Source organism: Lutjanus erythropterus, chromosome 6 (assembly GCF_056507025.1).
Source record: "Lutjanus erythropterus isolate fLutEry1 chromosome 6, fLutEry1.hap2, whole genome shotgun sequence".
NCBI lineage: Eukaryota > Metazoa > Chordata > Actinopteri > Lutjaniformes > Lutjanidae > Lutjanus > Lutjanus erythropterus.
The window spans coordinates 27,553,627-27,580,068 of NC_139322.1; the positions used below are offsets into that span (position 1 = coordinate 27,553,627).

A 26,442-nucleotide genomic window follows, 5' to 3' on the forward strand; every position below is an offset into this window, starting at 1 on the left:
CAGGAGAGAGTTTCTGTGTGTTCAAAGTGCTGATTTCCTGTTTTCAACAGGCAAAAAAAAAACCTTCTATTTAGAGGAATCTTTTAGCTAACTTTTGTTTAGAAGGATTCATTTTGTGTCTTTGTGTTATTATCACTTGACTACCTGAATCCAATAAGTCATGTTTAGTAGGCTTTCACAACTTTTCATAGATGGACGGCCATAACTTATTGCTTTCCTTGATACTCTGATGTGAAAAAGGCAAAATGATATCACTGATCACCACTGATCACAGATCTCTCAATCCTCTGCACCTCCAACTATTAGTCACTTGATCGATTAGATGACTTAAAGAAAATAAATGGCCAACTATTTTTAATTTTTCAAGCGCAAAATGTTAAACTTTTGCTGGTTCCAGCTTCTTAAATGTGAGTATTTGCTGCTTTTCTTTGTCATTTATGATGGTAAATCTTTGTGTTTTATACTGTTCTTTGGACAAAAGAAGTCTTTTAAAGATATATCTTTTGGCTCAGGGAAATTGTGATGAGCAGTTTTTGATATTATTTGACGTTTTATAGAAATGCAAAAGCAAATTAAATGATTACAAAATAATCGTCAATTGCAGTCCTACGTTAAAACATGTAATAACATTAAAAAAAAAAAACCTTTGTCTTTTTCCTTATATGGAAAATATCTGTAGGCAAGTCGGAATGAAGGTGACACATGAAGTTTTGAAATGACAAAAAACAGTTATGTGAAAACAACCCCTCTCCCCTCTATCACAGGCACATATACAAATACATGCAAACTAGGGCGTGTTCACACATTGAAACCCAGGGGTGAGTGCAACAAAGCACTAAGATCACACTTCGTAAAAATATTCCCTCAGAGACACACAATAACCTGGCAGTTATGTCTCACATGCTGTAAGTCTGCTTCTATCTCCATCTCACATCAAAATCACAATCACCACGGCGCTCCGAGCTGCCATTTCCATTTTCTGCCCTCCGTCAAACAGAAAATAATATGTACCTTGTCACCAACGTCTACCCGTACAAGCAACTTTCCTCTTCTAATTCAGCCCTGCGCACCACACACATCCGTCAGATATAACCGGCGGAGGAGAGGGCATGCCGAGACATCCATTAAAGGTTCCTAGCTGTCAAAGGTTCCCCTTTGTGTTGTGAGGAGCGATATAAGTGTTGTGCTCTTATCAGAGCTTCCTGTGGAGTTTGCTCTGCATCCTGTCCACTCAGAGCTGCTTCTCTCTCACTGAGGTCTCATTGTGTCTGTGTGTGTGTGTGTGTGTGTGTGTGTGTGTGTGTGTGTGTGTGTGCGTGTGTGTGTGTGTTGTCCTGTAAGTCATTTTCTGATGGTGTTTAATCAAATTCAACTATAGGTCAAGCTCTGAAATGGAAACTTTTTAAACTGTGTTTTTAATGGATAGTGAATGAAAGTATGAATAAACGTTATAACAGTGATTGTTTTCTTCTCTTTACCGGCCTCAGTATGTCAGTTTTACAGGTATTTATTAGCAGAATTTGACAGAAATGAAATATAATATTCATAACTATGATCTCAGTGTTGTATTATCATCTGACAATAGGAATTATGTTTGATTGAGCCATTTTTATCTATTGGGGGTGCTGGTCCTCATCTGAACAGTGGCTCTAAAAAAGGGCCTTGTGTGGTCTTAGATGCTTGAAAAGGGAGGGTGAAGCAAGTTGATTGCAAGCTCATCCCTAGATGCCCAAAAAATCCTAGACACTAGTCTTTTCAGGGATAATTAACTTCAATTATTACAACTTTGACAGAACTCTACTTTGTCCAGTTGCATACGACAACCTTTTCTATGAATACCATGAACTGGATGACTAAGATTCTTCACAAACTAGTGTGAAAGAAGTGGGAAAACATCATTTTTGAAAATATTAAAACAGTATTCTTGTCTTGAGTGTCACTGAGTGTCATTGAGTGTCTATTTCTGGCCTCTGAATTTGACAGAGGAGAGAGAACTTTAGAGGACATCTTTAAGCAGCCTGGTTTGCTTTGTTTTGTCGAAATCCTTTTGCACGTGGTGCAGATGATTTCCACCCTGGTCCTCCCCCCGGTCTGTGACGTAGAAAGGGATGGGGGGGGGTGAAAAAGAAAGGTAAATAAACAAACAATCAGCCGCAGGCTTGTTCTGGCTCTCCTTCTCTGTTGCACCTCATTTGAAGCCTTATAAATCAGGCTTCCACCCGGAGACAGGGTGTTAGCAGGCCTCCCTGACAGCACGCACGCACACACACACACACACACACACACACACACACACACACACATAAAAACACACAGCACACACAGGTCTGCTGCTCATTAAGGCCATGATCAGACCCTTTTGCTGTGTGTATAGGAGAAGGGGGGACCAAAATGTGTGTATACGACCATGCTCACTATGTGGGCATGGAAGTATTCCTACTTGTGTGTCAGTCTGTGCAGTTCCTACCACCCTTCCCACACCTATTCCCCCTAAAAAAAAGAAATAATCCCACCTTGACTCCACCTGGATCTCAGCTTTTCTCCATGTGTTCATAAAACATGTACGATACCTGTCGCAGCTCCCTGGCAGTGCCGTGACAAGTGCACTCTGACTCTGATGCCTGCAGAAAAGATATTGGGAGGAGTGGTAGGTGTGTAGGAGGGGGTACGCCTGGTTAGTTTTCAGTGACTGTTTTCACACATAAAACAAAGGCCTGGATTCGATCAAGCCGTGTGTTTAAGTCATAAACTGAAAGCAGAAGAGGCAGTAGCTATAGATGTGAGCGGGGTGGATGAGATACAGTTTTGATTTATTCTGCCCTAAAAAGGCTAAATGCAGTAACTACATATCTGACCAAAACTGAGTTATAAACTATATCTGACTTTCTTACATCTGTTTTACTGTTTTTAATTTTAAAAAACTGTCTTTTGTGCCATTGCCATGAAAGCCACTTTTTAAAGCTTACCTTTGAGAGCCTTAGCTTAAGCTAAAGCTAAAGCTAAGTTTAGTCATTACTTTTTCTCCCAGATGTTATCTGTAAATGAAGATTCCATGTAATTAAATAAGGCAGCAAATCAATTCATGAAGGATGAGGCGGAAAAATCAGCTCTTCACTAACTCATGCTAAAGACAGCTAGCTTAGCATGAAGGTAACTAAATTAGCACAGTGGTTCTCAGCCTTTTGTAACTTAAGACCCACTTCTAATCGTTAAAAAGATTCCAAGGACTGCTTTCCCAAATAGTGTGGTGATATCCAAATGTATCTTATGCATTTTGCTTTGACATTCATTATTTACATGAATTCTTGAGTACATTTAAATATAAAATAATTATGGATGGACTGGATGGCACTCTAAGGCCAGTGCACAGTGGCCCAGAGGTTGAGAAAGATTAAGTTAGCAGATAGCTTAGCATGAAAAATAGCTGGATCAAAAGATCTCATTAACTGTAATCTATTTTTTTTTTACTAAAGTAAATTTAACAATTTGGTGGTTAAACTTTCTTTAAATTAAATCCGTAAATCTATTTAAGTACAAATGACTATAGGTTATATTGAGCAATGTAAATATTAGACTAATAAACACAGCAACACTTTTCCTATAAGTTATGGGCCGAATTTTAAATAATGATTGAATTCTTAAACCAATTTCCGGTTAAAATGGATCAGAAAGCTGAGAAAGTGCATTTTGTTGGAGAGAGAGCATCAGCATCTAATATGTATTGTGTGAGTTCAATGGCAGTTTTGGGGGGGATTAAATAATTAGTCCAAAATGACATAAATTGAAAGCCTTTCAACCATTTTATCTGCTTTAACAACTTTTTTAATACCACTGCTTCTGTAGTTAGTGCAGTCTTTCTTTGTTGGGAAACAAAAGCACCTCCAGTGGACGTTATCACATTATTTGCTTCTGAGTATCTCAAAACATATAACAGGAACTGATTTGCATAAACAGTCTCTTTTCCCACTCTCACAATCAGCAGATAAATTTACATAAACAGTAGCCACGGTTTTTATTTCAGGCTCATGAAGCAGGGTTTTTAAGCACAGGGCAAGGTTTTGATTATTTTTAGCTGAGGCGACACTAACAGGCATTGTTATTCTAGAGCAGGCGTATTTAGTGAAGAGGGTAGACTCACACCTTGGCTCAAAAGTAGCACAACATTTCTGTTACCTTGAGCTGTTAACTCAACCATGTGCACATGCATTCACCCACAGCGAACGGCTGCTCTATTTGCACAAACAGGCACATGGCAGTTCTTCCACACCTCCAACCAGACCCTTTACATATTTACTCACCAAACTTGGCACCTGTAACCCCACCCACGAAAATACACCTTCTGCACGCGCTCGCCCAGACAACAAGAACACGACCATTCACACTTTACGACCTGGGAAAAAACACGAACATGCCTTTTAGAAAAGCGGCCAGTTAGAGAGGTTCACGAACTTTGCACATCTAAAAACGTCAGACGGTTTGTTGGTTCTTCTCCATCACACCTCGATTTCCTTCAGCAGACATTTGACTGTGATTAGGAGTGCAGAGAGTCAAGCTAAGAGGTCAGCGCTGAACTCCGGCCCGGCTGATTGGGAGTTGTAATTAGAGGAGTTGCTCTGTCTCAGGCCAGGTCTCCCCGGAGGATTCACACAGGCTCAGTATCACACACAGCGCCGGGGAGAAATCGGAGCTTCAGCCCCAACTTGGTGGAGAGGGTGAGCTTAGGGGTTTCAACCGAGCCACCCCCAGATTCCCCAGCACCACCAAACTCCACCACACACACACACACACACACACACACACACACACACACACACACACACACACACACACACACACACACACAGTGAGAGAGAAATGCAGTCAAAAGAGCTATGAGTAGAGGGAAACATTTCTCCTTTGAATTCATGCAGTCTCTTGTAATCGCCGAATTTTATAAATGCTCTAATTGTTGTCCAATATCTGTTGTTTTGGCACATTTGTGTTCTCTTTTTCATTGTCTTTCATTCACACAGAGTTGTGACAATACCAGAATTTCAAACTTGATACCTCCTACAATGTCAAGGCAAAAAGAAAAAAAACATCCTAGGTACACAAGATGGGTTATTTTTTGTTTTGTTTATTTTTTTAATTAATGTCATATTTAAATTAAAAACCTGAGGTCTTGAATGTTGAAAGGTCTTTCAGTTTTTGGTCGCAGTTTGGTCAGATTTAGACAACAAAGCTACTTGGTTAGGTTTAGGAAAAGATCATGGTTTGTCTCTTCCATGTGGGTTTAAATAGTCAATGTGGCTACGGACACCTGGGTGCTTGTCTCTGCTATGCTAGACTATATAAACCCAGGTTTAAAGAGCGACATTGGCTATGCAAATAGCATTGCTTGGTGCTAATATCATCTGCCTTTTTAACAGAATTGATACTTTTGATGTTAAAATGAACTGATTTTGTACTGATTTAAACACATTATACTGAAAAAGTATCAATACTTTGATGCTTTTGGCAATTAATTCAAAGCAAGTTATAATTAACAATTTTGTGAAAAGTTACTTTTCCTGGTTTTCTCCTCAAGTTTTTGCTCCACAATATGCCCCTCTTCTCCTCCTCCACTTCTTCCTTCACCTCCATCCTCCTCCATTCTGAAAGCGGGTAACATGAAACCCGCTCTCTGAGTCTCAGGGGGGCGTAAGGGTTACAAAGGGTGATCAATATGTGCCAGAGAAAGTCTTTAGACAAGTGAAAGAAGCCACAGTTTGTCTACTCCCTCCTCCTTTCTCCTCCTTTCCCTCCTTCCTCTTCCTCATCTTGTTGTTAGGATTGACAGGGTTAGGTGGCCCTAACACCCATTGACATGTTGCCTCTGTGTGTCTCAAAGTTGACTGACGTCAAACTGCTGGCACAGCCTTTGTATTCACTAATGTGCACTTTATTTAAACTACCCAGACCCTTCTTAGAAAACATCTTTGATAAAAAATATTCCAAGTGATTTGGTGGTTGATGACAGCCCGTTGTTTATCTGTAAGCATCACTTTCATACTATCTAACTTGTTTTCTCTGCCTCTAACAGGTGGTGGATGACATGGGCAATGTCAAGTTTGCGCTGGACACGGGCCCAGACGCCACGAGCAACAGCTGGCTCAAATACGTTCGCTCTGCCCCGTCATTTGAGGAGCAGAACCTCGCTGCTTGTCACCTCACCGGAGACCAGGTGAGTGACATGACAGAGATGTCACAGTTGGATTTATGGTACAGATATGAGAAAAAGAGCAGGAAGGGAAGAGGAAGAGGCTGAGACAAGGGGGGAGTGAGGACGCTGGGCTGATCCCAGGAGTTCCCAAACTTTGAAACATGAACCCCCCATTTTGAGGATTTTGTCTTGAGGATTCCCCTCTGAGGATTTTTTTTTTTTTAATCTTAAGGTTTGAAGATAATAAAGCCTTCATAGTCAATTAATGATCAAACATCAGGATCACTATAAATTAAAAATCAATCCAAACTGGCCAACCTTCCTTCTTCCCTTGTTAGTTAAGTTAAAATATTCTATTCCTCCATTTGCTGGGGACCCCTTGTTGATCCCCAGATCTCAGTTTGAAAACCACTGATCTATGTGAATCTGTGCGTGCACGTTTATTTGTGTGTGTGTGTGTGTGTGTGTGTGTGTGTGTGTTTACCACTGAGGTAGCACAATGTGTGCACTGGTAATGACCAAGGAATGGCTCTATTGTGTGTCCGTGGCTGGGCCAGTTGCCAGTGCTGTTAGGAAATGACCCATGTAAAGAGGCTGAAGAATAGCCTGACACTCCTGAGTCCCACAATAACCATTATCCCAGGCACAGTCTTCTTCTGTGGAGGCAGCACTTTCTCCCCCTTTCTGCTCCTTATGTCCCATCTCTCCCTCTCCCTCCCTCTAAAGAAACCTGGGTAAGGCATCGGATACTTTTGGAAAAATGCCCAGCCAGTGCCCATTAAAACCCCAACTGCTTAACTAGGCCCTAACCCCAACCCCGTGCAATGTGTGTGCCACAACTTACCGCTGCAATATAGTAGCATATTTCTCTGTTTCTGTTTATCCTGCAGACACTGTTTTTTTTTTTCCAGTTTTGCTATGCTGACTCTTGTCCCAGTTTCTTTAAATGAAATACCAGCTATGTTACTCTGCAGTTACTCGACACACATTTTACTTTCAGTTCAGTTTGGACTATTATGATAACTCACAGTCATGCAGGGGTGGGAAGTAATGAAGTACAAATACTTCATTACTGTTTTTTTTAGCAGTTTTCAGGCATCTGTACTTCACTTGAGTTTTTCTGACAACCTTTTACTTTTACTCCCTACTGTTTAAAGGTAAAGTTCAGATCATTTGAGGTAGGGTTGTATGAGGTCCTTATCCACTGTCAGTGTACTACCAAGAGTAGATGGTGGTCAGAACGCCCCCAGCTGGGAGAAGCAGAGAGGAGTACCAGCACAGAAGCTAAGCAATGAACTACTGTGGACTACTGTTTTTAGCAACAAAAGGTATTTTGGCCACATAAAAAAAGATCCATCTAAAAAAAATAAATAAATCCGTATTAGTTTAAGTGTATGCTGTATTTAGAACATTTTCTCTGTTTTACTTTGGCCTCAGACAGTCTTTTCTGATGGGAAACTGCTGTTATATAAGACAAATATTGTTCACTCCAAACTAACCAAATTCCATAGACGAAATCTGTAATTAAATTTGTCAGAATAAGGGAGTTGCTGGTCCATCTGTTAGTGTGTTTGTGTTATTGTGTGACTTCAGTGAATCTGAGCTATGCTTTTAAAACACAGTCACACTGTAACACAAACAAACCAACAAATAAAGGCAGCAGTAACCCAGCAACTCCAGAGATAAAATTAATGATTTCGCCAATGGAGTTTGGTTGGTTGGTTTTGAGAGAACAATATTTATCTTATATAACAGCAGTGTCCCATCAGAAAAGGATGTCTGGTGGCAAAGACGTAGAAATATTATTATTAGACTTTTTTTAACTACTGGCCCTGCCCACAGTAGTACAGTGCTGGTACTCCCCTCCACCCTCCCAACATCAAGACAGGTTTCAACATAACTGGTTGGAACAGTAACAGACAGAAAAGGTGTGTATCTGTCAGAGCACATTATGGATGACAGACATAAAAAGACAAAAACAAAGACTTAGCAAGACAAAATAGATAAGAGAGGGAGACTCAGCTGAAAAGAAAAGGTGAGGTGAGGTTAACTTTGCTCAGAAACCACTCATTGTAATGTCCTTCCGATGGCAACTTTTATACTGTGAGTCCATTTCAGAGCCTGTACTTTTTCACTTTCACTTGAGGAAAGAAGTTTAATCAGTACCTCTACTTTTACCACAGTCTTTCTTAATAAAGAATGTGTGTACTTTGCCATCTCTGCAGCCATGTACTGGGATATATTACGTGCAGTATTTGTGCTCCAAAAACAAAAAATTAGCATCCAAAGGATCAATGACAACTTTTCAGCTCAAAACAAACACAAAGAAACAAACATAGAAAACATGATGCCGGTATGACAGTAACCATATGCATCCATATGACACGCCTGTGTGTTTCTACATTCCTGTCACTCTGCTCTTATTTGTTTCCTAATCCCTGCCTACATGGCTCTTTCCCCCTCCTGTCTCAGTCTCTAGCTGCCTGTTCCTTGCTGTCTTTGTCTTCTTTCTCTGTCCTCATGTCTTGATCTGCCACCTGTCACTCTGTCACACCGAGGGGACAGGCTAGTGTGTCCATTTAAGCTTCAGACATTAAGCCTGACCGATAGAGAGAGAAAGGGGGCTTGGACCAAGCAAGAGAGTGAACACACAGGGGCCTCCAAGATTGACAAGCACCAATTGGCTGGCAACACCAACCCGTCTAATCCTTTTAAGATTTTCACATCAGTGCCCCCTGCCACTGCCACACAATGTCAAAGAAAGAATCAGGGCACTGGCGAAAATTGCGGAGAATTATCAGAGCCCGAAAAGGCCACGTGCACGATTGTTTTTTTGATGTGTTTTGCAGTTGTTTGTACTTAGTGAACAGCTTTGCTTTTTGTTCGCCAGACCAGTTGCTTGGTGTAGTGGCTCACAGGTACGACCCTATTATTTATTTACACCACACACACACACACACACACACACACACACACACACACACACACACACACACACACAGCCACTCAGTGCTAAAATGTATAATTTAACAGACTTTTCAGTGATTTTTCTTTTCTTTTACACAATGCATGAGTTTATGGAAATATGTGCACACGAAGCAAATTCAAATGCAGCCAGTAACCTTTTAAAAAGCAAGTGGATAATTTATTTGTTTATTTGTTTGTCATTAATGATGTAAGATGAACAAATGTGTGCATGATCATGCATAATTTAGATATTTATGGTCACTGTATTATTATATATGTAGTTTTCCGTACATCAGGTGCATAAAATAGATGTGTTCTGGACAGTTTGTGTAGAAGTGCTGCTTGGTTTTGAGGTTTTCTAAACAGAGAAATGTCTGTGTCAGAACGATGTAACAGTGCTTTGTGCAGGCATCTGCATCAGTTCTCACACACACACACGCACACACACACACACACACACATTTCCAGCAACTGTTCTCACTTAATCCTGCTTGCAATTTCATCCTAATGCAATATTCAGGCACATTAAATTATGGCCCAACAAAACAAGGCAAATCAGGCGAACAGTTTCCTGTGTACGTGTGTGTGTGTGTGTGTGTGTGTGTGTGTGTGTGTGTGTGTGTGTGTGTGTGTGTTTCTACACGAGTGCATGTGTGTACATGTGAGTCTGTGTATGTCCACCCCAATGTAATAGTTCCCATTCATTTAGAATGAGAACAATCAGCCAAAACTGGTGTGTAAAGTGAGCCCATTCAGTGTTTTTGCGGCCAAGTTGCATCTAGTGAAGGAAATGGCTGAGAGAGTGCAGGGGGTGGTGTGTGTGTGTGTGTGTGTGTGTGTGTGTGTGTCTTTGCATGCGTGTGTGTGCGTGCGTGGGGTGGGTTGTTGATGGGGTTTTGAAGAGAAGATGAACCTTGTCCACCTTCTTGTCAGTCCTTCATCTTCTGTGTTTGGAGCGGGCTGTTTGATCTGCCCTTCTACCCCGCAACGGATCCATCAATAAGTAGACACTAGTGCCTGTGTGTGTGTGTGTGTGTGTGTGTGTGTGTGTGTGTGTGTGTGTGTGTGTGTGTGTGTATGTGTACGTGGCCACAGTGGGGGATTTTGCGGGCCCTACGGCTGGCATTGATCGATGAGGCATCTGTCCCCTGAACACTGGACAGAGATGGGAAGAGGTCAAGACAGGTCTGAGTGTGCAGGGCCCTTACTGTAGAACACACACACACACACACACACACACACACACACACACACACAGAAAGAGAGAGAAAAACAAAGATTCATAAAGACTCAAAATGCTGCAGACACAATAAATAATTATTAGTCAATCAATTTTTTTTATTTATCAACAGGCTGTATTCTTTAAAAACAAAACATTAGTAACATTAGATGCTAATCCTGTCATAATAATCACAAAAATGTACAATCGATTTGCCAAATTAAGCAATACAAAAAGATTTAAAGTGATTACATAACAAGGTATATTACATTAACAATTATTTTCATTATTGATTAATCTGTCAATCATTTTCTCAATTGATAAATTAATTGTTTGGTCCATAAAATGTCAGAAAATGGTCAGTATTTCCCAAAGCCCAAGATGATGTCCTCAAATATGCTGTTTTGTCTACAATCCAAAGATGTTCAGTTTACTGTCATAGAGGACAAAAACACTCCACTCCACTCCAAAATGTATTGAAAACAATTATCAAAATAGTTGGCGAATAATTTAATAGTTGACAGCTAATTGATTCATTGATTAATGATTGCTTCTCTATATTACATATAAAAATTGTGGAAGTGCAGTGTTGTTCATCCTTTAAACTTTATTTAAAGGTTTTTCTTCTATGTCCTCTTTGAGTTGTGTACTGAATGATTCTTTGTTTTCCCAGCTACAAATTTAAATAAAAATGATTGAGGAAAAATCGAACTATAATATTAATAATTAATTGCTTTTTAAAATACTTGTCTGACATTAAATGCATTAAAAGAGACACTGTAATTTTACACAAGTGTTATTAAAACAAGTTTTTATATTTTGACCCCATTTAATCAAAACGTGGCCTCATAATTGAACGAAATTGTTCCCATGTCCAGGCCAGACTGGGAGAAAGAGACCGAAATGAAGTTACTGGATTTTGAAGAAAACTTCAATAACATTAATCAGGAAAAGGCCTATTGATGGATTTTCTGTGTCTGTTAGGGTGCATGTATTTGTCCGTGCGTACATGGCTGTGTTATAGAGCGATGGAGTGACGGACAGAGTGAGTGCTCGTCTGTCCGGCTGCTTTATCCATTATTTACATCAATAATAGATTTATCAAGCGGCCAAAGCAGCGGCTGGGATCGGAGGAGATTCGGGGAGGGGTCTGCGCCGCAGATCCCTCAATCCTTTTGGCTGGAGATAAGACGAGGAGGAGTGGCCGACGGGTAACCGAGAGAGCACCAAGGGGCAATAGAGGGAATCACTAATGAGAGAGAGAGAGAGTCAGAAAGAGAGAAACAGAGAGAGAGAGACTCATCATCATCATCAAAGACGCGCTCAGAGACTAGATCAGAGAGTAAAACCCAGCGGAGGAGCGTCGGGCTTCATCCAGCCAGAGGGAACCGTCACCGACCGTCCGCAGCGCGCCTGGCCGCTCCGCGACCTCCTCTCCCCGGCCCTGTCCGCTCCAGCGCCCCGCTCTCTCTCCGGTAGACCTACTATGGGTTGTGTCGCCAACTCCACCGGGACTGAAGTGCTACTGCAACTGGAGGCTCTCCGCAGCGCCGCACGGCTTTCTCAACTCTTCCGTCTTACGGAGAAAACAAAGGTCAGGTCGAAACGTGAGCCAATAATAATAATAATAATAATAATAATAATAATAATAATAATAATAATAGAAAAATAGGATATTATCATTGATTTTAGGCCTTTGATCCTTGTCTTATCGTAAGAGGACTAAGTCTTGGAAGTTTGTTTCACCGGCCTGTTTGTGTGTGTGCAGCTCTGTTTGTGTGTGTATGAATGAGTGTGCTCAGCCTTCCTTGTTGTGGTGACAGAGTTGAATTGGTGCAGAGCGCCCCCATGTGGTCACAGATCACAGCTTCTCCCTGCAAGATAAAGTGGTATTATGTTTGCGCTGTGGTTTACTGGGATGCATGAAGCTTAAGAATATTATTTATTGTAAACTTACACACGTTAATTTTGACAGAGATTGTTTAGACTGTATAAGTGTATAAGTTTGGTTCACTGATGTTTTTTTTTTTTTTCTGGATGTTGGATAGAGTTCGGAAAAGGCCTTCTCTTTGAATGGCCTCGAATATTGTCATTATTCCCGTTTTCTCAGTTTTCCTTGTATTTACCTTTAAAAAGAAGAAGAAGAAAAGACACAGTCTTGCAGTAATTTATGCCGGATCACACAAGTCAAATTACCTCAATCAAATGAATAGTGTGTCCAGATGAAGACTCGACATTTCCCGGTTTGCAGCAGCTGTAAATGAAAAAAAGAAACGCAGCTGAGCGGTTTGATGTTTATTTTCGTTTCGCTCACCACTTTTCTTTCAGACTGTTTACACTCATTACAGCAGTATTTGTATCGTCTGGACTTCTTCTTTCATTTTCTTTTTTTTTTTCTTTTTTCTTTTTTCTTGAATGTTTGAGTAATTCTTTGTGAAAGAACGCTGCCCTGTTTTTGTTGTAATTTAAGTGATTTGTAAAGGGGAAATGATTATTTTATATTCGTTTTGTTTATTTTAGAAAGTCTGAGTAAACGTGGAATAAAACAAATCATTGTGTGTGCGTCATATATTAAAGTAACATCTGATGGCCTGGCTTTTAATTAGAACAAATAAACTGTGAACATTTCTGACCGAAATATTTTTCCATAACTAATAATTTTGCCTATTTTATCCATGCATGATTTTCATAATAACGACCCCTATTAATATGCTAATATGATCCGTTTCAGCATTAGGCCCTTCCTTTAATTGCGATAATAAATATGTGGAGATCCAGACTTATAAATTCCATCTTGACCTTAAGTTAAAGTCTCCCTCTGTCTTTCTCTCCCTCCTCAGATTTATTATAAAGCTGTCCGGGACATTGAAGCAGGGGAGGAGCTCTTAGTGTATATGAAGGACGGTATTTTCCCCGAGGGATCCATGGCACCCAACCTGCAAGGTAAGATTAATGCGCGTCATTAGCGCACATTTTAAACAAACTCCAACCTGCATCCTGTGTGCTGCCTTCGCGGCCAACACACTCCATAACCTCGCTAATGTGACGGGGAAAAAGACACCAAATCTCTCCCTCCTCCAAGAATATTTTTTCTTCCTCAAGAAATGTGAATTATTCGAATCATAAATTTCCAGGATGGAATTAAATCCCGCATTAAAGCATCTGGTTGAAGGCCGTTTTGGAGCTGTCATTTAAAATAGGCCTGCCAATAATGAAGGCTAGTGCTCGTACGAGTCTGGTCTGAATTGTGCGCTTACAATGCTGCAATGTAATGGGCCTCTCCGCCTGAAATACAGTATTAGGGCGTCAATTGGCACTTGTCATACTCCATCCAAAGTGAGCAGAAATTTTCTGTTAGCGGAAAGCCGAGATCAAACAGAAATTATTAGAAAACCATGTCCTCAAGAGCATGTTATATGGAAGCACTCAGGACCTTTAAACTGAGAGTTTGGAATTCAGTTTATCACACCGGCCAAAGAGTAATGATAATAGGCCTAAAATCTTGTTATTCACAAGTCAGGGTTAGAGTTTGCCCTGACCTAAGCGTTTTTTTTTTAAAATATATTTTGTAAGTTTAAGTGACCATTAGTATACAGTATCTACCGACGTCGCCATACGTTTAGTCACTTGATCCTCCTGGGAACCAACCCCGTGACCTGCGAGTTAAAAAACAAAAAACAAAAAACTTTTTATAAGAAAAAAATAGTGGTACTTTTAATGTAAAAAAAAATACTTCAATAGTAATAGTAGAAGTAATAATAATAATAATAACAACGATAATAATAAATAGTAACATAAGCAGTAAACATTAAAATGAAACAAGTTGATTGGACATGATGCAGCGGCCTGAAAACCCATTTTTAATTAATCCAGTCGTCTTTTAGCCCATGAAGTTAGACGTGTTAAAGATTATGCAAATTACTAAAATTAAATTTATGTTGAGGAAAAAGATTATGTTCCATAAGACTGACTGTTGAATCAGTGGTATAAAATAAATATGTTCTATGGTTTCTTTCTTTCTTTCTTTCTTTCTTTCTTTCTTTCTTTCTTTCTGTGTTATTTAGTTTGAGGTAGGACCTGGCAATACATCAATATGATAACAATATTGTGACATGAGACTATAGTCTTAGATTTTGGGTATCGTTATATCGTGAAATGGCATGAGTGTGTCTTTTGGATCTGTTTTTAAAGACTGTATTACAGTAAAGTGATTTAATTTTCTGAATTTTACAGACAGATATTTGCCTTCACCCAGGTAGTCATTCTAATAAATCAAACAGGAATAAATAAAACTGTTGATAAAATCTATTTTATGCTGTATTTAGTGTGCCAAGTGTCTTTTAATATCCCTTCTCAAAAATAATAACATAAGCAGCACATGAGATCAAACATCAAATTATTGAAAAGAAACGCATTGATTGAACCTGCTACAGCAGCCTGAAAGCCTATTTTTAATTAATCCAGTTGTGTTGTGGCTCATGTCTTTAGTTTGACGTGTTAAAGATTATGCACTTTACAATTTATGTTGAGGTGGGAAATGAATTACCAAACACAGGCTGTTGGGTTAGTGGTAGTTGATTAAATAAATATTATATCCTATAATTTCTATCTATCTATCTATCTATCTATCTATCTATCTATCTATCTATCTATCTATCTATCTATCTATCTATCTGTCTATCTATCTATCTATCTATGGAAATGCACATGGCACCAATATGTTCATCATAGGTGATAATATCTTATAAAAACCTATATTAATGTATTAATCTTAGAAAGCATGTGTTGCATAGAAGATATTTTGAATTGGAATTACTTGGTTTTATGGTTTAGGAGGATGGTGGAACCTGCAGAGCGTGCAGGAGAGGACGACTCACCTGTAATGATGACTGTTTTTGTGTTGATATCAATGCAAATCCAGTCTCTATATTGTAGTATGGTATGAATGTTGTCTTTTCCTGATTTTAAAGTCTGTATTGCAGTAAATTGATGTAATTTTCTGAACTTACCCAAGTGTTCTAGCTCCAGCAGCCATCCCTACAGTATTGTTGCAATATTGATATTGAGATATTTGGTCAAAAATATCATAATATTTGATTTTGTCCATGAGCCAGCCCTAGTTTGAGTTATAAAACTAAAATCTGCAAGATCATGTGTTAAGTGCTGTGTTACACCTCGCTGTGCACCGTTGTCTGCACATTGGCTCACATTTCAAAGTGCCTGATGTTTTTAGGTGCTCTCCTCCACCCGTCTTCCCTCTTAGTAGGTAACCTGATTCAATGTACCCGCTACCTTTCAACCGTGCCTCTATATGTCAGATCGAATATATCCAATATTTTATCTCATAATCTAACTTGGACAGCTGTTCACTGTCAATTGGGGCTTTTCTTTCAAAGTTCACTTAAGCGGAAAAGGGGCCGTAGTTCCGCTGTATTTCTTGAGACATCTTGGACTTATTGTGGTGAACTGCTGTTGTCAGGTAACATTGTTTTGTTGTGTTTCCAGTCTTTCTGGAACCATAGATTCAAAAAAATCAGATTACTCTTACTTGTCACTGATTATAAAATGGTGGAGGGGAGAACAAGAAGTTCGTGAGATGCTCGGCAGTTCAGTTATTTCCCCCCTGCATGATGCACAGATATATCCGTGCCAGATGAACGGGAGGAAACGGGAGCTCAAAGCAAGCTTGATTATTGAAAAGAAACAGAATGGCATGTTGTAGGAGTGCGTCAAAGATGGAGCAGACTTGTAAATGATTTGTTCAATTCCTCTGTGTGCATGTATGCGCAATATAGAGAGACGGAGGCAGACAGAGAGAAAAGAGAGACTCTCCACCTGCCAGAATGTGTGTCAGAGCCAAAGTATTTGGTGTTGTGTGTCGGTGTGAGAGAGGGATGAAGCAGACAGAAAAATAAGTGCAACAGTTTATCTACTGTTTTAAATCTATACTTGTGAGTGAGAGAAAAGATAAAGAGGAGGACAAAGAGAGACACTATAGGGATGAGAGTGTTTTGTGTGCATGTTTCCATGTATTTGTGTGTGTGTGTGTGTGTGTGTGTGTGTGTGTGTGTGTGTGTGCGTGTGTGTGTGTGTGTGTGTGTGAGAGAGAGAGAGAGAGACAGAGAGACAGAGAAAGGTAGCAGAGCTGAGTGGGAGCTTGGCAGTGCAGCCCTGCTCTCTGTGTCTGGCTTATCGGAGAAGGAATTTGAAGTAGAGGACTTGAGGAGTCCCCTGAGACCTCACCCATGCTCCCAGATTAGCTGCTAAACTGCACATAATTGTGCTTCCCTTCGTCTCCCAGAGAGCTATTAGTCTCCCCTTTATAACCCCCCACCCCCCCCACCCCACCATACCGTCACCCCACCCCTCTCGCCCAGACCAGACTAACTGAAAGAACACAGGCACACTGATACACACATCAGTTCAGATCTGATTCTGTAATCTGAATATGGATACTTGCTGATACTTATGCTATAACAGTATCCAGGCTCTTTTTCTTGATGTTTGTGATTATCTATTGTTGTTATTATCATCAAATTGTTATTATTATTATTATTATTATTATTATTATTATTATTATTATTATTATCAGTAGTACTTGTTGTAGTTTTAGAGATAATATCAGATGAGGCTGAAACTGAACCTCAGTCTGGAAAGTTTGTGTAGTTTGTGTAACATTACTTGTATAATGGTGTCCATTCCAACCATTGTGGGGCTTTGTGGGATTCAGTCTAATAACATTCACATGTGTAGCTGATAGGCTGAGAGACATAAATTCCCATCATGCATTGCTGAGAACTTAAGTTTATTACTTTATGTACCAAAATGCAAATATTAGTGCTTGTACTGAGTTTGTCATGCGTAAAATATTTGTAATTTTTATTGGAACAAATCAGAATGCATATCGGTGTCACTTAGATCAGAATGTGAATCGTTGTGACTCGTCCTATACCACTTATATCAATTTCTGAACCAGATACCAACATTAAAATGGGTCATCTACACACACACACTTTTTCATATTGTTAGATTAAAAAAAACGTAATCAAAGTTGTGTATGAACTATCACTTTTTTTCCTAGTGACAGACAAAAACTGTCAGCATGTTGAGATGTTTGAGCACCAGAGCTAATGACAGCCAACTCTTTCACAGTAAAACACTCTCCGCTCTCTGTAAAGTATGTGCACACTGGTGTCAAAGTGAGCGAGTTAGTTTAGCATTTGAGCTCAGTGTAATGGCCCATTGACCAGAAGGTCATTTATCCTTCTCCCCAAGGTTAGACACATTGATGTTGCTACACTAATGCCCTTTTAATGTGTCCAAGAAGTTCCAGCTGGATAAACGGTCACATGCAGTAGAAAACAGGTGAGCCATGCACTGTAAGTCATTTTGGATAAACTCATTTAGTGCAGCTTGGAATGATGGATGGGTGGGCATGGCGTGTTGGGACACCTGGGGGGCCGACTCAGGCGTTGGCTGCTTGGGTCATGGCAAAGAGGGTATGGCACATTGGCGCTGAAATCACCATGGGGTTGGCGCCACTGTGCCCCTGCTTACCTCTGTTCCTTGTGGCTCATTCTTTTTGGAAAATGTTCACACAAACACATGCGCGCACACAAACACATGCACACATGCACACACATACACTCGTGCACAAAGACACTCCACTGGGCTTTCCCCTGATCTGTTGAACTTGGCATCTGACTCAGGAACTTGCTATTGAAAAAGCTGGCCTGAGTTTTATGCATTTGACCTTGGTGGTGAGAAGTATTGTAAAGGTTATCAACATGGAAGGGGAAGACCAACCCCTATTGTTTCCCCTGTGTGCTATTACACCTCCAGTCTCAAGCAAACACTTGCTTTAACAAGCAATTAACTGTGTTAATGAAGGCTACATTTCACTGCTAATTGATTTCCATTTTATGGGAATGTCAATTGCCAACATGGATTGTTGCTTTTAGCTTTTGAATGTGAGTCTGTTTAGCTGTAACTAACACAGAGATAGGTCATAGATTTTTGTTCTTTAGTATCAACAGTTCTGATACAATTGGATCCTTGTTCTGCATCCTCAGGAAGATGCAACCTACAGGAGTTAATAAATACAGGATGCAAACCAGCACTTAATTGTTTCTTTGTGCACAGCAACATCGGTTTAATCTTTACACCCACAAAAATGTAGTCAGTTTTGCTTCCGTGAATTAAAAACCAGTGGACACAATTAAATGTCTTCCATTTACAGTATGAATTGTCTCAGTTTGAAGCTTATAGTACTCAAAAATTTACTGTTGGTTTAGGTGAAGATAAAACTGAGAATGTTAATCTAAGTTTAGATATATGCCCTTCCTCTTTATGAGGACTTTTTGTTATGGATGGTTTTATTTAGATAAATATTTGACTGTCTAAAGAATGCTTTATTAAAAATATTTGAATTTAAGATATTTTATAGGATAATGTACAAGAAATTAATTTTCTAAAGAATATTGAAACGGGAAAATACAGATTTGATAACAGTAATAAATAAAGAAGTTAAATGTTTGTTTTGTCATTCTTTAATGTTAAACTATATCATTTAAAAGTTTGATGTGGTATTATTCATATTAACAGTGTGTAAAAGTTTTCTTCAAACATATAAAGATATAATATGGAACATTTCCACATTAAAATATCTAAAATGCTAGACATGTGGTTTATATTTTGTGGGGTTGTGTACTTGCAGCATCCCAAATGTTTCCAACAAATAAAATCAAATGCAATGTTCAAATGTAGAGAATTGTGTAATTTATTGAAGATAACAGTGTGTTTTCTGCAAGTTATTGTTAGCTCGTTGCTAGTTGCTATTGGTTTCAAGAAATCACGGGATATGTTGGACACGTCAGACAGTGAGGAAGGAAGTCAACAAGCGTGACCAAATTTCTACATCTTTTGTTATTGTTTTAATGTGAGAGAGACTCCTAGTGGCAGAATTTACACATTGTGCATTTTTTCATTGGGTATTGTACTGTATATTTCAGGGAGCTGTGTCAGGTGATGGCTAAACAGATCTGTGTGTGTTTGCGTGTGAATGTACAGACGAGCAGATGTACCGCTGTGAAGACTGTGACGAGCTGTTCTCCTCAACACTTGAGCTGCGGCGGCACCAGAAGTATTCATGCTCTAGTACTGGCTCCATCTTTGACACACTGAGAGAAGACTTCAAACAGGAACGTGAAGACAGCGATGAGCCCGTCCACGAGTGTAAAGACTGTGAGAAGATCTTCCCAAATGAGTACAGGTACACAGACACTAGAGAATACTTTTTAATACTACATATATACAAACAAATATACACATCCAATGCATGCAGTGAACTAGTGTGACTTGTATGACCGAATTAACAGATGAGCTTGTGTTCTATTTATCAAGTCTGGGCCAACACATGATCGTCCACACAGAGGAGAGGGAGTACAAGTGTGACCAGTGCCCCAAAGCCTTCAACTGGAAGTCCAACCTCATCCGTCACCAGATGTCACATGACAGTGGCAAGCGCTTTGAGTGTGAAAACTGTGATAAGGTACAGCATACCCAGCACGTAAGTTGTGCACTGGACACACAGGCTTTATCTGCTTCAGAAATTCTGCTGGTCTTTTTTAGGCTTCACTCATAATTGTACTGGACATAGATTTAGTAATTCTCAAAGACCATACCTAATATATACATTAAAGCAATGAAAACTTGCATATTTTCATTAACAGTGTTAAAAATGGCAAAGTATGATACAAACAGGGGAAAATATTTATATATTTGCATTGTTAATCATAGTGTACATTGTTTTTATATGCTTGTTTGAAATTTCAGGTGTTCACAGATCCCAGCAACCTTCAGCGCCACATCCGCTCCCAGCACGTGGGGGCACGTGCTCACACGTGTCCTGAATGTGGCAAGACATTTGCCACCTCATCAGGCCTCAAGCAGCATAAGCACATCCACAGCAGTGTCAAGCCCTTTATCTGTAAGTGACAGCTTTGAACATTAAAAACACACATTTTATTTTATGTCTCTCTTTTCTTCCTACCATATCTCCTTGTCCATCATCCTGCAGTCTCTTTCTTGTTCACCACCTTTCTGATCCTGTTTCTAATCCTGAACTAAGCACACATGTTTATGGTCATTAATTTGATTATGTACATTTGACATGTTCATTTACACCTTTTTATATCAAACTTCATGACATATAGTTTAGATTACTTTGCACTTCTTTACAGTAATGAAAAAAAAGATCCTTTTACAAGTATTTTAGTAGTGTTTATTACAGTAGTATTTTAAAGGCCGGATCAGGGACCTATTTTTGGCTTTAGGATAATTAAATTCACGTATTTTATAATCTTTCTTGCATATATTAAGTTATTTGGAAGTAAATACAGTACAGTAAACTGGGAATGATTTGGCAGTTTCAGTTTGCAGAATGAGTGGTTTTCTATTGTTATTTCATCAGTTGTTTCCATTCAGATGTATGTGTTGCTGTTGATTTGGTATACAAAGTTAGAGACAGTGTTAAAATGGGTTTAACCAGGCCCTGATGGGCTGCGGCTTTTTGCTCCCCCAGGCGAGGTGTGCCACAAATCCTACACCCAGTTCTCCAACCTCTGCCGCCACAAGCGTATGCATGCTGACTGCCGCACCCAGATCAAGTGTAAGGACTGTGGACAGTTGTTCAGCACTACCTCCTCCCTCAACAAGCATCGTCGCTTCTGTGAGGGCAAAAACCATTATGGCTCTCCAGCAGGGATGTTCAACCCTGGCATCCCCATGAGCTCCAGCCCCATCATGGCCAAGCCCAAGTCCCACCATCCCCACCTTGCAGGGCTAAACCAGTCAGGTTTAGGCTTCACTGACTACTTCCCCTCACGACCTCACCCTCATGCTGGCTTGCCCTTCTCTCCAGGACCTCATGGCTTCCCTTCCCTCCCACATGGTTTCCCAGGTATCTTCCCCCCATCACTGTATCCACGACCACCTTTATTGCCGGCAAGTCCGTTGATAAAAAGCCCGCTGGGTGGGGGCAGTCAGGAGGTGAAGTTGCCTCGGAGTCCCCTAGATGCCCCTCCACTGTCCCTGGTCAGCTCCACAAACAGCAATGGAGGTAACAGTTTCAGTCAGCTGGAAGACAAAGAGAAAGAGAACAAACTGGATTTGTCTTCGAGTGGAGAAGCCAAGCCAAAATCCAAGATGGTAGACATGTCTGACGGTAGTGACCTTGAAGATGTTAATACAACAAGTGGGACAGATTTGGACACCACCACTGGTACAGCTTCAGGTGATGGTTCTGACTTGGATAGCGATGGAGACAGTGAGCGTGAACGAAGTGGTAAAAGAAGGAAGCCATCTGGGGCTGTATCGAATCAAGAAGGCCACCAGTTGGAAGACACGAACAGTGCATTATTATCAGCTGTGTCTAGTTCGGGGAACCTCGCTGTTGATCGCCCTTTTCGCTCTTCTGCATCATCTCAGCACTCCTTCTTTCCTCCGCCTGATGAGCAAGCCCTCCCGCCCACTACCACGAACGCCAATGCAGCCACCACAGATTCCATCAAAGCCATTGCCTCCATTGCTGAGAAATATTTTGGTCCAGGTTTGATTGGTCTCCATCAGGAGAAGAAGATGGGGCCATTGCCCTACCATTCCATGTTTCCCTTCCAGTTCCTGCCCAACTTCCACAACTCCATCTATCCCTTCAGCAATGATCGAAGCACCCTCAATCCAGACATGTTCTTTAAACCAGAGCCCAAGTCACCACGTGAGCAGCTACACAAGTTGGCTTCTGGTGCCGCGGGAGCTCCTGCTTCCACAGTGGAGTCACCGTTTGATCTCACCACGAAGTCCAAGGAGACCAAGTTAGCTCCTCCAACCCCAACAAACCCCTCAAACACCAACAGTAATACTGGCAGCAGTAGTGGACCTTTAGCAATATCTAGTGGTGAAGAACAGCCATTGGACCTCAGCATTGGCAGCCGGAGCAGAGGAGGTCATAACGGTGTGGCAGCTGAGCCACAGAATAGAAAGAACCACATCTTCGGAGTTGGAAAGAACACCTCTATCAAGGATGAAACCCCAGCTGTGTTTCCACACCCCCATTCCCAGTTATTGCACCAATCCTCCATTGCCCAGCACCAGCAGTCTCAGGCACAGCCACACCAGCCACCACCCCTGCACTATGCCAAGCCCTCAGCATTCTTCATGGACCCCATATACAGGTATTTCAGCCCCGATTAGACTAGAAACTGCAATTTCTACATGAGCAACATCAACACGTAATGTTCACACACTGACAAAGTTAGAGGTTGGTGTTGAAAGGTCTAGTGTGCACAATCTACATGGATTTATTAGAAGAGTATGGCAGAAATGTTATATACTATTGATAAGTATGTTTTCATTGGTGTATCATCACCAGAAAATAAGAATTGTTGTTTCTTTGTTACCTTAGACTAAGCTGTTCATATCTACAGAGGGCACAGGTCCTCTTCCATGGAGTACACCATGTTGCACCACTATGTTTCTACAGTTTCTCGGAACAGACAAATCAAACAATCACTCTAGATGCAGCCTTATGCATTTTGCGCAAGTTTTGTCTTCTTATACATGCCCACACATTGGTGCACCTGTACAGACAGCAAGTTTCACTAACACATCTAAACATTGTGAGTGTGGTCTTAGCCTAACAATGCTTCTATAGCTGGCCTGTGACTGTCAACAAAGCTAACAGAAACTTCACTAACCCTCCAAAACCTGGCTGGTACACATTTTGCTTTCACCTTTGTTTATGGTCAGAGTCATGTACAAGTCAAATCCTGTACATTTTTGTTTTTATTGAAATGCCTCAGCCAGAACATGACATATCAAGTCCATATGTCAACTTCTGAGCTGGTTTAATGCTACCTTACTGCTAACCTCTAACTCACCTGAACCTTGTAAATCCTTTTTTCAACAATGCCTAGATGCTATTCTTAATTATTCCACCAGGTAAAACACCTACACTAATGATTCTCTTAAAATGAAATGAATTTAGCCAAGTTTTTACCCTTAATGACGTCCCACTAAAGAAAGAAGTTACCGCCAAAATATTCACGGGTTCTGTCATTGTTGTTTTTGTTTGCGATCTGAGCCCTTGGACCTTGAAATGATTCATACGTCACACATGGCGTCAGGCTTAACAAGCGGATAGGTTCTCCATCACACCTGGAAGAGGACAGAGAGATGAGGTGTTTAACAATGTCACCAGTAGATATCACTAAATCCTACACACTGGTGCTTTAATGTATGGCTGGAGGTGGTAGATGAACTCTGACTTTGGTACGTAACCCTCTGCCTTGTTGTTGGTCCAGCAGGGTGGAGAAGAGGAAGCTACTCGATCCTGTAGGAGCTCTGAAGGAGAAGTTCCTCAGGCCGTCACCGCCTCTCTTCCATCCACAGGTAGGCTTATGGCACACACACATAGACTTTTCAAACTGAGGAACGCACTTGGTATAATCTTAGATAGAAACAATAAATGGTACACTTTGAACAAAAACTACAGCGAGGGAATACCAAACAGGGGAATTGACCTCCAGGTATTGCATACAGACTGATTATTCCCAGATGCTATCAACTATTATTTTCAAACCATGTATTATGTGAAAATACCTCACTCCTGCCTCCCACGCTGCTTCAACCTGAATTGATAGGGCCCTATGCTCCATCATTCCACAGTGTTGATGTTATTTTCTCAAGGGTTCTGTATGATTTCTTCCTTTGTTTACTGAATGGCGCCTGTGTACCTCGTCACTTCTACCTTTTTCAGAAGACACAGTCTGTTATCGCAGCGCCTTTGATAATCAGTCACATTGTTTGACTGTCCCCAGACCCTCCCCACCTCTACAAATCTTGATTACAAGGAATGATAGTATTAATAAAAGAGAGAATAATAACCGTTTGAATTGTAACAAACTGCCTCTCTTGGCCACGCTAATCTTAGTTGTGGCATTGTTTCATGTTCTGGGAGCCCACAGGCCAGCTAATAACTCAGCCCCCTCCAAGTCTTTTTTTCTCTGTGGCTGGCTGGCTGGCTAGATAATAGCACCGTGTCCATCAAGGACATCCTGTGTTTGTCTCCAGGAGAATGGGGGGCTCTCGTTGGGGAAACGGTTTAATCTGACCTGGAAATCTGTGTCCTCTATCAACTGTGACTTTGCAATACAGTCATATGGTGTAATGTAGACAGATAAATGTACACATGGACATGCATTTACATATATGACATTAGTCAGGTATAGTGTGGTGTGGTGTAGTTAGTCTTTACTAATGGTGGAAGTCCAGTGTATTGGTTGACAGTCTAGAAAAGTCTCAGTCATTTTGAATATAAAATCCTTTATTGCATTGCTGCTAGTGGGGTGTTGTCCGTGTGCTCAGCTCGCCAGTCTTGACAGATTTTGCACTTGAATTAGCATCAATTTATGTATCATCTTATCAAATAATCAAATAGAGACTTCACATTGGACAGCATCAATATACATGTTACCCAGCGATCATCATTGCTTATCTATATATGACAAAATAAAATAAGTTGTTTAATTGAATAGTGTTTTAATGATTTCATAGTTTATGTAGAATAAGCGTCTAACACATTGTTGAGGGCCCACTCTCTGTATGTATACCCCACGGGCCCCAGTGCAACCACACTGTCTGCCTTTATAAACAATAAAACTAAAATAAATGAATTATTAAAAAACAGTCTCCATGTTCTCCATGTTTCCATATACCTATATATATATACCAATATGGAAAGATAAAGCTGTGACATGCCAATATTGGGGTGATAATATCAGGCTAGTATCGGTCTGGCTTTAATTTATGTTATTCATCACTGGATGATAATGAATATGTCCTAAACTACAATCTCTTCTTTGCTGCCCTTTTGAAGTCACCAGGTTGTGATTGATCAATTTCCCCAGGATGAAATGTCAGTCTACGGGCTCCCTGTAAGAACTTCTCATGTCAGAGTGTCTCAGCTGTGATACTCCCAGTGATCCAAACACAATGCCACCTCTAATTCAGTCTCATGACGGAATCCCCCTCTCCCCCTCCTCCCATTCTCAGACTGCGAATAAACACATTGAGACGCAGTGTCTGTCCCTGTGTCTCTCCCATCCCTGTATTCACTAAAATAGGAAGGATGTAAGCTGTTTTTGGCAAATAAACTCCTACATAACCGGCCCCCTTTGTTCACAGGCTTCTCGGGGAGGGGAAGCAGCTATCAGTCGGGGGTATCTCAAACTATATTGTACACCTCCAATCGAGGCTCTTGAATGCCTCATTTAGCCAGTTTGCCGGCCTGCAACAGTAGCTTCTGCAGGAGAAGGCGAGAGGTAGAGAACAAAGCACTGGCCGAAGCTGGGGGTGCGGGTGTATAGAGGAGGGGGGTTCAGGAGGAATGGTACTTGAGCGTTTGTGAATGTGTTATAGGTCATGGAGGTGACTTGCCTTTAGTACAAACAACAAGGCTAACCTCTGATATACTGCTTCCGTTCTCTGTCTCTTTCCCTCGCTCCCTGTTTTTTCTGACATTGTGTCTTTGTTTTCAATGCTTCCTTTCCTCTTTGAACACACACACACATATGCAAACACGCACAGAAACACACACACATTCAGGAACCAGTTTCAGTTGCTTCTCCTAAGGTGTGATTGCAGAACTGCTCCATAAGACTTCTAATTAAACCCAACTTATACCAAAATCTGGGCGAATTAATGTGTTTGAAAAATAAATAAAAAATAGGGTCTCAGTAAAATATTTTTCTTACCTGCTGCCATCTTTTTTTACCATCTCCTCATCCTCCTCCCTCCCAGATGTCAGCCATGGAGAACATGACAGAGAAGCTGGAGAGCTTTGGTGCTCTAAAACTGGACGCGCCGCCCAATTCACTGCAACACTCAGCTCATCCACTGTTCAACTTCCGCTCACCACCACCTTCACTCTCAGACGCCATCCTCCGCAAGGGCAAGGAGCGTTACGCCTGCAGGTAAGCATTGTCAGCGTGTTACATGAAATGTTTGCAGTAACAATTAA

The 26,442-nt window shown here is 40.7% G+C and overlaps 1 protein-coding gene across 7 annotated transcripts in view; it reads left to right on the plus strand.

Moving 5' to 3' along the window:
* The window catches only part of prdm16 (PR domain containing 16), a 246,043-nt gene that overhangs the window by 204,228 nt on the left and 15,373 nt on the right, over positions 1–26,442 (plus strand). For 2 of the 7 annotated variants that reach the window (XM_084721462.1, XM_084721468.1), the window contains exons 4-11: positions 6,062–6,202; positions 13,208–13,310; positions 19,437–19,638; positions 19,770–19,935; positions 20,202–20,355; positions 20,917–22,597; positions 23,726–23,813; positions 26,223–26,395. In XM_084721462.1, coding sequence (XP_084577588.1) covers positions 6,062–6,202; positions 13,208–13,310; positions 19,437–19,638; positions 19,770–19,935; positions 20,202–20,355; positions 20,917–22,597; positions 23,726–23,813; positions 26,223–26,395 — 2,708 coding nt within the window. Of the gene's footprint in view, positions 1–6,061; positions 6,203–11,594; positions 11,962–13,207; positions 13,311–19,436; positions 19,639–19,769; positions 19,936–20,201; positions 20,356–20,916; positions 22,598–23,725; positions 23,814–26,222; positions 26,396–26,442 lie in introns of those variants that run through there. The other 5 variants (XM_084721463.1, XM_084721466.1, XM_084721465.1 and 2 more) reach the window with 5 other exon arrangements.